The sequence below is a fragment of the Meriones unguiculatus genome (genome assembly GCF_030254825.1).
Source record: "Meriones unguiculatus strain TT.TT164.6M chromosome 13 unlocalized genomic scaffold, Bangor_MerUng_6.1 Chr13_unordered_Scaffold_33, whole genome shotgun sequence".
Classification (NCBI taxonomy): Eukaryota; Metazoa; Chordata; class Mammalia; order Rodentia; family Muridae; genus Meriones; species Meriones unguiculatus.
Genome location: NW_026843645.1, coordinates 6923976 through 6937958, shown reverse-complemented (window position 1 = coordinate 6937958; position 13983 = coordinate 6923976). Strand labels below are relative to the sequence as shown.

At 38.2% G+C, this 13983-nt stretch overlaps 1 protein-coding gene across 1 annotated transcript in view; it reads left to right on the top strand.

Annotated features, from left to right (window-relative positions):
- LOC132650829 (zinc finger protein ZFP2-like) overlaps positions 1-9300 on the top strand; it is a gene marked incomplete at both ends in the record, with an annotated part of 49009 nt that extends 39709 nt beyond the window's left edge. The window contains one exon of the mRNA XM_060376141.1: positions 8502-9300. Coding sequence (XP_060232124.1) covers positions 8502-9300 — 799 coding nt within the window. The remainder of the gene's footprint in view (positions 1-8501) is intronic.
- Positions 9301-13983: the final 4683 nt, after the last annotated feature.

Sequence of the window (13983 nt, the reverse complement as noted above, 5' to 3'; positions counted from 1 at the left end):
TTGTATACAGGAGGGCTACTGATTATTTTGAGTTAATTTTGTATCCAGCCACTTTGCTGATGGTGTTTATCATCTGTAGCATGTCCCTGGTAGAAGTTTTGGAGTTACTCAGGTATACTATCATATAATCTGCAAATAGTGATACTTTGACTTCTTCCTTTCCAATTTGTATCCTTTTGGTCTCCTTTAATTTTCTTCTTGTTCTAGCACGGACTTCCAGAACTATGTTGAAGAGATATGGAGAGAGTGAGCAGCCTTGCCTTGTCCCTGAATTCAGTGGGATTGCTTTAAGTTTCTCTCTGTTTACTTGATGTTGGCTACAGGCTTGCTGTATATTGCTTTTACTATGTTTAGGTGTGTGCCTTGTATCCCTGATCTCTCCAATAGTTTAAACATGAATGGATGCTTGATTTTTTCAATGCTTTTTCAGCATCTAAGGAGATTATCATGTTTTTTTTTTTCTTTCAATTTTTTAATATTGTGGATCACATTGATGGATATTTGTATAGTGAACCACCCCTGCATACCTGGCATGAAGCCTACATGGTTATAGTGGATGATATATTTGATGTGTTCTTGTATTGGGTTTGCAAAGTATTTTGTTGAGTATTTTTGCATCAATGTTCATAAGGGAGATTGGCCTGAAATTCTCTTTCTTTGTTGGGTCTTTGTGAGGTTTAGGTTACAAGGTGACTGTGGCTTCAATGAATGAGTTTCGTAGTTCCTTCTATTCCTATTTTGTGGAATAAATGGAAGATAGCTGGAGTTACCTCTTCTTTGAAGGAGTGGTAGAATTCTGCACTGAAACCATCTGGTCCTGAGCTTTTTGTGGATTGCAGTCTTTTGAGGAATGCTATTTCCTTAGTGGATAAAGGACTATTTTATTGATTTACCTGCTTTTGATTCAGCTTTGGTAAGTGTAATTGATTAAGAAAATTGTCCATTTCATTTAGATTTTCAAATTTTTTGGCATATAAACTTTTGAAGTAAGTCCTAACGATTGTTTGGATTTCCTTAGTGTCTTTTGTTTTGTCCCGTTTTCATTTCTGATTTTGTTAATTTGGATAATCTCTCTCTGCTTTTAGTTAGTTTGGCTAAGGGTTTGTCTATCTTGTTAATTTTCTCAAAGAACCAGGTCTTGGTTTCATTGATTCTTTGAATTGTTTTATTTGTTTCTAATTTATTGATTTTAGTCTTGAGTTTGATTATTTCCAGGTGTCTATTCTTTTTTGGTGTTTCTGATTCTTTTCTTCTAGGGCCTTTAGATGAGCTATTAAGTTGATTGTGTGAGATGTTACAAATTTCTTCTTGAAGGCACTTAGTGCTATGAACATTCCTTCTAGCACTGCTTTCATTTTCTCCCATAAGTTTGGTTGTGTCGTGTCTTCATTTCCATTGTATTCTAGGAAGACTTGAATTTCTTTCTTTATTTCTTCCCTGACCCAGCTGTCATTTAGTAGTGAGTTGTTCAGTTTCCATGTGAGTGTAGGCTTTTTGCTATTTCTGTTGTTGTTGAGGTCCAGCTTTAGTCCATGGTAATTAGATAGGATACAAGGCATTATTTCAATCTTCTTATATCTGTTGAAACTCACTTTGTGACCAACGATATGGTTTATTTTGGAGAAGGTTCCATGAGGTGCTGAGAAGAAGGTAAATTCTTTTGTCTTTGGGTATAAGATTCTGTAGATATCTGTTAGGTCCATTTGATATATGACCTCTATTAGAGATATTGTTTCTTTGTTTAATTTCTGTTGTTTACCTGTCCTTTGTTGAGAGTAGGGTGTTGAAGTTTTCCAGTAGTAATGTGTGGGGATTTGTGTGCGGTTTAGGTTTTATTAATGTTTCTTTTACAAATGTGGGTACCTTTGTATTTGGAGCATAGATGTTCAGAATTATGATTTCTTCTTGGCGGAATTTTCCTTTGATGAGTATGAAATGACCTTCCTCATGTCTTTTGATTAATTTTGATTGAAAATCTACTTTATTAGATATTAAAATGGCTACTCCTGCATGTTTCTTGGGTCCATTTGCTTGGAACCTTCCACCTTTTTACTCTCAGGTAATGTCTATCTTTTTGACTTAGATGTGTTTCTTGTATGCAACAGATTGTTGGGTCTTGTTTACATATCCATTCTGTTAGTCTGTGTCTTTATTGGAGTGTTAAGTCCATTGATGTTGAGGGAAATTAATGACCAGTGGCTGTTAGCTCCTTTTATTTTGATGTTGCTTGTGGTAGTGTGTTTGTGTGCTTGGTTACTTTTAGTTTTGCTGTAGTGACATTATTTCTTTCCTGTGTTTTCCTGAATGTAGTTAGCTTTCCTGGGTTGTAGTTAGTTTTCCTTCTAGGAGCTTCTGTACCTCTGGATTTGTGGGTAGGTATTGTTTAAATTTGTTTTTGTCATTAAATATCTTGTTTGCTCCATCTATGATGACTGAGAATTTTGCTGGGTATAGTAGCCTGGGTGGTCATCTGTGTTCTCTTAGGGTCTGCATGATATCTGTTCAGGCCCTTCTGGCTTTCATAGTCTCTGATGAAAAGTCAGGTGTGATAATGATTGGTTTGCCATTATATGTTACTTGGCCTTTTTCCTTTGCAGCTTTTAGTATTTTTTCTTTGTTCTGTATACTTACTGTTTATTATGTGGTGGGAGGATTTTCTATTCTGGTCTAATTTATTGGGTGTTCTTTAGGCCTCTTGTATTCTTGTAGACCTCTCTTTTAAGTTGGAGAAATTTTCTTCTATGATTTTGTAGAAAATATTTTCTGGGCCTTGGAGGAGGGAATCTTCTTTTTCCTTGATTCCTATTACTTTTAGGTTTTGCTTTTCATGTTGTCTTGGATTTCTTGGATGGTCTGTGTCAGGAATTTTTTAGATTTAACATTTTCTTTGATAGCTACATCTATTTCTTCCATTGTGTCTTCCACACCTAAGATTCTTTCTTCCATCTCTCGTAGTCTATTGCTTATGCTTACTTCTGTAGTTCCTCTTTTCCTCCCTAAGTTCTTTCTCTCCACAGTTTCCTCCACTTGTGTTTTCTTTAATTTTTTCCAATTCTCTTATCAGATCTTGAGCCATTTATTGATTTCCTTCACTTCTCTGACCGTATTTTCCTTCAATTCCTTCAGCTGTTTGTTCAAACAATCCTCTGTTTCTTTAATATCTTTTAGTGATTTAAGTATTTCCTCTCTAAAAGCCACAAATGAATTGGCTGCAACTTCCTGTATTTCTTTAAGGATGTCCATAATCTGTTTGACTTTATCTTCCTCCATTTCTTTGCAAAAGGCAATAATCTGTTTGACTTTATCTTCATCTAGATCTTTATGTAGTTTATTTTTTTCCGCTATTATCCTGTTCATAAGCACAGATGTAAGGTCATCTTCTTGAATTTCATTTACCATGGTGTGTCCAGGGCTGCTTGCCCCTGAATAACTGGGTTCTGGAGATGCCATACTGCTCTGTCTTTTTGAGCTTTTTACACTTGCCTCTACCCATTTGGCTATTTTAGGTGTTGGGTGTTAGTTTCTGGCGCTTCCTGGAATCCTGTGGTGGGGATAATCCCCTTGGCAGGAAGATGATTTTTCCTGAAGGAGGGCTCCTCAGCTTTTGAGGTACTGTCACTGAATAGCAGGTATTTCTCAGGAATTGCCAAAACTCACCACAGGCATAGAGACCTGAGCAGTAATTGTGGTCTTTGTTAGTCAAGGGGGCTCTTCTCTCACCCAGAGAAGTCCTGGAGACAGCTGTCCTGCTTCTGGCTTTCTTGCTGTAAATTTAGTAAGCTGTAGCTGTAACCTGGGTACCCCATGGTTTGGTCAGCTTAGTTAGGGATAACTGGTTGTCCCTTAGAGCAGTATCTGGGGGTTGATCTTGGGGATCCCAGGCTTCTGTTGGTCTGAGGTTAGAGCTCTGTGCCCCAGTACTGAAGCAGTAGCCCGTGGCAGCTGATCACTGCTCTCACATGTGCAGCAGGAGGCTAGAGTCTGGAGCCTGTGAATAACCAGAAACTTCTCCAGAGCTAGGTGTCCTGAGGTAGGGTCAGATGTTTTTCCCACCTTTGGGTTTTCTCCCAACATGAAGACCTAGTCTGTGATGTTTGACATGGTGTGTAGAATGGGTAGGCACTTGCCAGATGGCTACCAAGCTGGTGACTGGGAAAGAACCTGAAAACATTTCCAAGAATGTTCCCATGTGTGGTGGTGGTAGTGTGTGTGTGGGGGGAGTTGGCTGAGTGCTCTAAGCTGGGACCTGCTCTTTCCCTGCCTGTGGGGTTTTCTCCAGACAGGGAAACCCATCCTCTAGTGTCCTGGGGCACAGAGTTCTGTCTGTGATGGAGAGTAGGGCATGCAGGTCTCGCAACTGGAGGCCCACTCAAGGCTGGCAGCTGTGCACCCACCAGCCTGCAGGACCTTTTCCAGGGATAGACTGGGTGACCTGAGGTCAGTCCAACTTTCTTCTTCCCTGTTCTTTTTTTTTTTTTTTTGAGACTGGGGCTCCCAGTCTCTGGTGCCCAGGAGCACACAGTTTTGCCTGGGAAGGTGATCAGGACACACAGGTGCATCCTGCACCTGAGATATTTTCCGGGTTCTCACTGAGTGACCTGAGAGTGGAACTGAGTGATCCCCACACCACTGAGTTTCCTCTCACCTGGGAAACGCGATTGCTGTTCTTTTAGGACCCAGAGTTTAGTCTTTTAGTTGCTGTACCAACATTGCTGTCTTGTTCCTATCCTGGTCCTCCTGGCAATGCCATCTTGGATTCCCTTTTCCTCATCCCTTTCAATTAATTTTGGTTGAAAGTCTGTTTTATTAGATATTAGAATAGTTACTCCTGCTTGCTTCTTGGGTCCCTTTGCTTGAAAAACTTATTCCTGCTGCAACATCCAAGGAATTTTCACAGAGATTTGCTGGGCACTCTGAGGTTGGACCCAATTGTTTCCCTCATTATTGGTTTTCTTCTTACCTTGGAAACACAGTCAGTGGTGTTTGGGGGACCACAGATCCAACTATTGGTCACTGTGCAGTCTCTGCTCCCCAGATTATCAGACACAGTGTACAATCACCCCAGCCATCTGGGATCTATTTTTAGTTTTTACTGAATATAAGTATTTTGATTGTATGCATGAATATGCACCTCTTGTGTGCCTAATCCTCACAGTAGTCTGAAGATGTCTTCAGAATTCATGAACTTATAGCAATTGAAAGTAGTGGGTCCCAGGTAAACACTAACAATTGAGCCCAATTATATGCAAGAGCAATAAGAGCTCCTCACTGCTGAGCCATTTCTCCTATCTTATGTTGCTCATTTATGATCATCATTTACACCGCTAATATTTTTGTCTTCTATTTTTACCTGTTTAAACATGCATTCCCTTTTAGTAAGATATCATTGAAGTTACAGTTTAAGCTGGGGCACTGCGGATTTCTGGAAAATAAATATACAACAGGAGTGAATGTATAATTCCTTGTAGAAGCTTCAGTAAAGACATCTGAGTTCTTTCAATATTTTGTGTTTGTTTGATTGACTTTTAGGGGAGGCTCTGTCTTACTATATAGGTCTGGCTGTCCTAGAACTCTTTGAAGAGATAATGCTGACATCCAGTTCAATAAGGTACACCTGTGTCTGCCTCCTGAGTGATGGAATTGAAGGCATGACAGAATACACCCAGCTTGTCCACCATTTTTTTGTAGTTAGTAACTGTTAATAAATTTCTCTGATCTGTACTTAGTATTGTTCATCTGTTAATTTCTCTCTCTGTGTGTCTCTGTCTCTATGTGTCTGTCTCTCTATTTCACACTCTTCTCTCTGTCTTTGTCCACATTAATTGCCATGTCTATTCCAAAGCTATATCCTCTTCAAAAAGTTCAGATATTATACAGTTAAAACTTGTTATTCCGTTTTCTTCTAAAATGACTTAGTGATAACATTAACACTTCTTTTTTTAATGGAAAAGTTTTAATCTTTATTTTTAATCTATAGACTAAATTATTAAGTAAGGAGGATATACAAAACAGTGATCAAAGAATAATTATGTGTTCTATTCCTTTTCTTTTGTCTGGTCACAAAGAAATATGATGTTATTGGCTATGATTGTGGTTGCTTGCCACTCACATTATTTTTATCCATGTATTCACTGTAGTCCACTTTCCCTTCCACAAATATATGAGCCCCCCTCTTCACATACTAATATGCCACATCCCTGAGCCCTGGTCAAAACATAATATTCAGTACCATGTTGTCTTTTGACTAATGTTACCCATCTGTTCAGTGTCCCCTGATCAACACATCTCATTTGTTGCTATATAAAATATCATGACTGTGTTTTGTCCTTCCACCTGTCTCATGACAGGGTGCTGACCTACTCACCCAAGTAACTGAAGATGATTCATAGATTGCTCAAGAACCCAACTAATGGCTACTTTATATTCATGTCTTACAAACTGATGAAACACAGGTTTTTGAAGCACGCCTTTGTTTTTTTTTTTTTTTCAATCTAACCTTTAGGCGTTTTCATCTCCCCTACTTCACATCACGCGCAGCACCCAACTGTATAACATTCGCACTTCTGTGTCAGAAAATAAATTAAAGAAGCACTAGAATTATATGATTATATTGGCAATGAAGTATAAATTTATATTGTTGCCACTGTTTCTGTTGTACAAATGTATGGCATATTTTAGAATTCCGTGACCTTCAATGACGTGCATGTGAAATTCAGCCAAGAAGAGTGGGCCTTGCTGGAACCTTCCCAGAAGCAACTCTACAAAGATGTGATGCTAGAGACCTGTGAAAACCTCACTGCTATAGGTAAGACTGCAATTTTTCTTTCACTTTTAAAATAAAGAGACAAATCTTACTTTGTTATTGATCCTCTTCTGTAATTCCGATTGAGAATGAGGAGGAATGTGGTAAATAAATCAGGCATGGTTCTAAGGGTCACAGAAGATAGTGAGTTAAGTTTACCTTAATAATAACATGATATTTCCAATAATATATATTTTCTCGTACTATATTTTAGGCTAAAATTGGGATGACCATAATATTGAAGAACATTTTCAAAGTTCTACAAGTAATAAAAGGTAACTTTAAGTTCATGTTGATACAGATATAAATCTTAAATTTTAATGTGTCCTGGAAGTTTGGTGTTTTTTGTTTGTTTGTTTATTGGCTGCTTTGTATTTTCTGTTTTTGAAAAAGATTTTTTTTCTGGGTATCTGTGACTTTCTTAGACTTGCTTGTTAGACCAGCCTGACCTCAAAATCACACAGATCTGCCTGCTTCTGCCTCCACAAGTGCTGGGATTGAAGGCATGTACCAGCACACATGGCTGTGTCCTGGAAGTTTTAAAGAAAAGCAACAGTGTAAAAACAGCACTGCTTTATGCGTACTGATGATCATTAAAATCTCATAATTCCATGTACTTCAATGTCAGGTATCTGATTTGTGTTTACAAGGCACTCCCCTAAGATAGAAGAAAAAAAATAATATTGTAACAAAAATACCATTTGAATCATATGGACATTACAGCTACTGACTTGAACTGCCAATCTGTTTAGTCTCATTCTATCTACTCAGATATTGTAAGAGGTATACACACTGAATTGGTGATCAGTATGTGTCCAAAACCTTCTAATAAGCAAAAAATTTATAGTAGAACCAGTGTTACTCATTTTCGTGCAGTAACATTGTAAAGTTTAGTGAAAGGAGCAGCTTATGAGAATCAAGAATTTTGTTGTGGAGAAACCTTAATCCCTATATGACATGTCTATGATGAACAAAAAACGAACTGTGTTAATTCAATGTGGGAATCTTTATTATTTTTGTAAATTAAACTGGTATATCATATGTCAAAATGATTCTAAGACACATGAGCATAGGGATATTGAAAGAAGCAGTGTCCCTGTTTTTCTCCAAGAACAATTGATTTGGTAGTAGTCCCCACTGTGAGTAAATTTTCTGAATGTGATAAATGGTTACTGTTAATTGGTTTTGCAACTTCACTGAGAATTTATCAGCAAACTCATATTGCTGAAAATACCTATGAATACTAGGAATTTGGAACTTCTGCTTGTCCTGGCTCACTTTGTAAATGAAGTATCATTCATACAGTACAAAAATTTGTGAATGGGATTGCTGTGGTAAAACTCTGAATTCTTATAATACTCTTCATATATAGTAGAAAACCTCTTATAGAAAAATGATTCTATAAAAGTGATCCACATAACAAATTCTCTTACCATCACAGGAATCTTCAAAAATACCCGTAATGAAGGAGAATACCGTGAATGTAAATAAAGTGATAAAACTTTAAAATTTGATTCTTCTTTACCATTAGACAAAATTATGAAATTAATTCATATAGATAAATATATTTATTAGTGTAATGAAATGACTGTGGTAAATCTTTCACATGTGCCAATTTTCTTTGCAGGCATGAAAGCAGTCATACTGGAGAGAAACCCTTTAAATGCACTCTATGTGGGAAAACCTTCCCCTATATCACTGTTCTTATATGGCATAAAAGAACACACACTGGAGAGAAGCCTTACAAATGTAATCAATGTGGTAAAGCCTTTGCAAAAAGCAGTCAGCTCATACGGCATAAAAGAACACATACTGGAGAGAAACCTTATGAATGTAACCAGTGTGGTAAAGCCTTTGCACAAAACAGTCATCTCATAAGCCATAAAAGAACACACACTGGTGAGAAACCTTATGAATGTAATGAGTGTGGCAAAGCCTTTGCAGAAAACAGTCATCTCATGAGCCATAAAAGAACACACACTGGAGAGAAACCTTATGAATGTAATGAGTGTGGCAAAGCCTTTGCACAAAACAGTCATCTCATAAGCCATAAAAGAACACACACTGGTGAGAAACCTTATGAATGTAATGAGTGTGGCAAAGCCTTTGCAGAAAACAGTCATCTCATGAGCCATAAAAGAACACACACTGGAGAGAAACCTTATGAATGTAATGAGTGTGGCAAAGCCTTTGCAGAAAACAGTACTCTCTTAAGCCATAAAAGAACACACACTGGAGAGAAACCTTATGAATGTAATGAGTGTGGCAAAGCCTTTGCACAAAACAGTACTCTCTTAAGCCATAAAAGAACACACACTGGAGAGAAACCTTATGAATGTAACCAGTGTGGTAAAGCCTTTGCAAAAAACAGTCATCTCATGAGCCATAAAAGAACACACACTGGAGAGAAACCTTATCAATGTAACCAGTGTGGTAAAGCCTTTGCAGAAAACAGTCATCTCATAAGACATAAAAGAACACATACTGGAAAGAAAACTTATGAATATACCCAATGTGATAAAGCCTTCACACAGCAGAGTAGTCTCCGAAAACAGGAAAAGACACACAGTGGAGAGAAGCCTTGTGAGGGTAATTAGTGTGATAAAGCCTTTGCATGTAACAATCATCTCCTAAGACAACAGCACATTCTGGAGGGAAACCATATGAATATAACTATGTGGCAAAGCCTTTGCACATAATATCTCCTAATACATAAAATAACACATACTGGAAAGATGTCTGACTGTAACCAATGTGAAAAAAACTTTTGGACTTCAGAATAATCTCCACACTCATGAAAGAAACCCTAATGGACAGAAAGACTGTGAGTGCTTTTAACATGGTGAAACCATTCCACATTTGTATAATCTTCATCATTATGAAAGGATTCATAATAGAGGAAAAACTTATGAATGTGTTAAAATGGTGAGGCCTTGCACAAATCTAGAGTCATCATCATCATAAAAGTATCCTTACTGGAGAGGAATTCTGTGAGTATAAGCAATTTGGAAAGGCCTTTGTGTACTTTGGTCCACTGAGATCCAACAGAACTGTAAAACTAGCTCAGTGGAAATGACCTCCCTTTTCTGAAGGGAACATGCAACAGTACTATATAATAAGGGGCAATAGGAACGGAGGGTAGTCATTGGGCAGAGAAGGGAGAGGGATTACTATTGGAATTTAAAGTAAATAAACTTATTTTTAAAAAGAATACAATTAATGTTGAATATCAATTACATGCAACAGTATTATATAATAAGGTGTTTATGGAAGACTTATTGATAATCCTGATTCTCAACATTTACTGTTTTCAATTGCCTCAATTTACACAAGAAACTTTTAGTCCAGTGAATGAATATGTAGGGAATGGTGAACTAACACCAGCCAGGAAGTTCTCTGAGAGTATCACAACAGTGGTAGCCTGTAGAAGTTTCTTTGTGTACACATACCTATTGTTCCAGGGGTTCTATTGAAAACCATCACAACCCAGACTGAAGTTTGAGATGTGAGGGAGGAGGCTTTCTCTTGCATGTATGACCCTGCTGCTGGCCTAGTTGTATAACCATGGAAAGGGTGAGTTTTCTCTGCCTGACTTCATCTGGAGAGTGCCTTTAGACAGAGATGCCATCAATCAAGTTTGATACATGGCCTTTGACACAGATCCCTGATTACTCCCCTCCCTTCAAATATAGGAAAATGAGGTTCCATGTTCTTTTTCTCATGATAGGAATGTGCTGTTTAATGCAAATCAAGCATCCTTGAAATGCCCTGTTTTAAACAATTATCTACACCTATCCTTAGAGCATCCCAGTCACTCCCTAAGGGGTACATACCTTTGTTTTCTGGAATTAAAGTTGAACTTACTTTCTGAGGTGGTTCCCAGAGTGTTCTGATCACTGTTATGCTTGGGTGGCTTCCAAGCTTCCTCATCTTCTGGGTGGCTTCCTCATCTTCTGGGCCTCCTTCCTTCCTGGACTGGTGGAAAACAGCCTCCAGGCAACAAGAGAACCACGTTCTCTGAAATGCTTGTGAAAAAAATGTTTCACACTTCATAGCATTTCAAATTTCACATGTTTCTTGATGTGAGATGGTAAATCAAACAGTGTCTTTGGGGTGAGACTCTCTAAACTGAGTTATACCTATTGTTTATTTCACAGTAAGCTTACAGGCAAGCTTCATAGTATGAAGTCTTCTGAGTTGAGCACAGTGGCCTATGCAGAAGTAATAAGAGCAGAAATTTTATTTCCCTCATTTTAATAGCTGAGTAGTGTTCTGATAATGTGTGGATGGATGGGAGAGGAGGGGGACTCCCCCTTTGAGAGGATTAGGGGAAAGGGTTTGGGGGACAGAGGGAAGGAGTATGGGACCAGTAGGAGTTGAGGAAGTGGCCTTTAAAAAGGGGTATACAATGAATAAATTGTGAAAAAATAAAAATGATTAATAAAATACAAATTAATTAGAAAAACAAAACTTGACAGCAAAAATTTGAGTCCAGTCTGGGTACCCGCCCTCCCTCAAAGAAAAGAAAGATGATATAAAGAAAGCAAAGAACAATAGAATCTTTGTCTTTGCCACCTTTCTTCCTTGTGAGCTCATTTTTTAATCATTACCTAATGGAGACCCATTCCACAACTCCCCTTCCAGTAGCACCCTCCCTCCCTTTTCCCCCTATCTTCTTCCCCTGTTCCACTGAAAGGGGGAGTTCTCTCCACCATTGCCATCTTCCCCTAGCTTCTTAACGTCCATAAGGAGGACATGGAACCTCTTTGTCTGGGGCCTGGCAAGGCTACATCACTGGGGGTGAGTAATCAAGGAGCAAGCAACTGAGAATTTTTTTTGAGAAGTGTTTTATTATTTTATTACTACTACTACTACTATTATTATTATTGTTGTTGTTTATTAATTACATTTTATTAACTCTGTAATAAAAATCAGTAAAATAATCAATAATAAATAAATAAATAATAAATTCTATGGAACTGAGAATTTATTTAAAAAAAAAGAAAAGACAGCCCAATAATCTACCTTAGACACATCTTTAAAATGACATAATATCTTCCACAAGCAAAACAACATACATTTTACTGTTTTTGGGCCACTAGAGAAAGAGAGTGGCCCTTCCGAAAAGTAAAGCTTGAACACTTTAACAGCCTTGAGTTTATTACTTTCGTATTTCTATATCTGAGATTTTATTTAGTCTTCCCATGTCATCCCGAGCGAGGTATCCCAGAAGCAGAAAGACAGGCCTGGTAGAGACTCATTTATAAGGAACTTTGAGTCATATCATGCAGAATGAACATGTGAAAATTTGCAGAATAAGAAGGAGGACCTTCGGGAAACCGCTCAGTCCTCACCCAGAAAGCCAATGTGATGTACACGGGTGGGGGGGAGCGGGATAAGAAGAGAAAGGACAGGGACCTACCAGAGAGGGCCTCCGAGAGCCTCTGTCTAAAAGGGTAGCCAAGCAGATGCTGAGACTCGCAGCCAAACTTTGGACAGAGCACAGGGAATCTTATGAAAGAAGGGGGAGCTGGGAAGACCTGGAGGGGACAGGAGCTCCACAAAGAGAGCGACAGATCAAAAATTCTGGGCCCAGGGTTTCTTTCAAGGAGTGATACTCCAACCAAGGACCATTCGTGGAGATACCTAAACCCCATACTCAGATGGAGCCCGTGGCAGCTCAGCCTCCAAGTCAACACCCTAGTAAGGGGAGCAGGGGCCATCTCTGATATGAACTCTTTGATTACCTCCCCCTGAAGCAGAGTGCAGTGCTAGCAGGCCACAGAGCAAGACAAGGCAGCCAGTCCTGATGAGACCTGATAGGCTAGGGTCAGATGGAAGGAGGGGAGGATCTCCCTATCAGTTGTCTTGAGGAAGGGTATAGGAGAAGATGAGGAAAGGAGGGTGGGATTTGGGGGAGATGAGGGATGGGGCTACAGATAGCTACAAAGTGAATAAATTGTAATAATAAAAATAAATTAAAAATTCATAACGAAATATTTTAATAAAACAATAATATACTTTCACTTAAATAACAGATTCACTAATAAAATTATTATAAGCAAACATGTTGATCACATTTGAGTGAACAGACAATAATATGGAAAATAAAAAGGGAATTTCATTAATAAATAAATAATGTGTCTTGAGAGATGGCTCCTCATTTAAGAACTCTGGCAGTTCATGTAAAGGATTTTGATCACTCAGTCAGAGGCTCAGAATTTCCCGAAAGCAGTGCATGCCTGTGGTTGGTGCAAGGGCATACAACCAGGGACACACAAGAAAACATTAATTAAACACTCATACACATGTAGGAAGACTAAATAAATTCTCAATGGTATAAATATGAAAGTAATAAACTCAAAGCTGTGATAATGTTCAAGCTTTTAAATTTTTTTTTTCAGTATAATGGCCCAAAGAGTAAAATGTCTGGTTTTTTGTTTGTTTGTTTGTTTTTGGCTTGTGGAAGATATTATGTTATTTTCATGATTTCTAAAGTAAATTTTTTGGGGTGATATATATATATATATATTGGTAAAGAAATTCTCCATTGCCTGCTCTTTAATTACTCACCCCTTGGGATGCCGCCATGGAGGAAGAGGATCCATGCACTCCTGATGGGACTTAACAGGCTATGTGAGATGGCAATGGTGAAGCACTCCCCCTTTACCTGCACTAGGAAAAGGGGAGAGGAGGAAGAAGGAGGGATGGTGGGACTGGGGGGATTGGAGGAAGGGGGTTTCAATCAGGCTATATAACAAGAAATTGTGAAAAAAAATAAGACCTAAAATCAAATCAAATCACTGATAAGACTTCCACAGTCTTGAATTCTCTTACCAGCATGGGCATAGTATCTCGCTACTTTGTGTAAGAACAATTTCAGAAGATCCATTGCCTATTTCTGGCCCCTGCAGACAATAGGCATGCATGTCATGCACAGACATACACGTGGGAAAACACGAAAACACATAAAAATAGTAAAACTGTTTAAATGTTTCCAAGACTGCTATGAGTTGCCCCATTCTGAACACTATGAACACTTCTGGGGGGAAAAAAATCAAAGGTGGTTTGAAAACCATGTTACCTATGAAATAACTCATTACGTAAAAATCCCAATGCAGAAATACCTCAAAAAATAAAAACCACAATTTTTCTTTAATTATAATTATTTATTTTTTTAA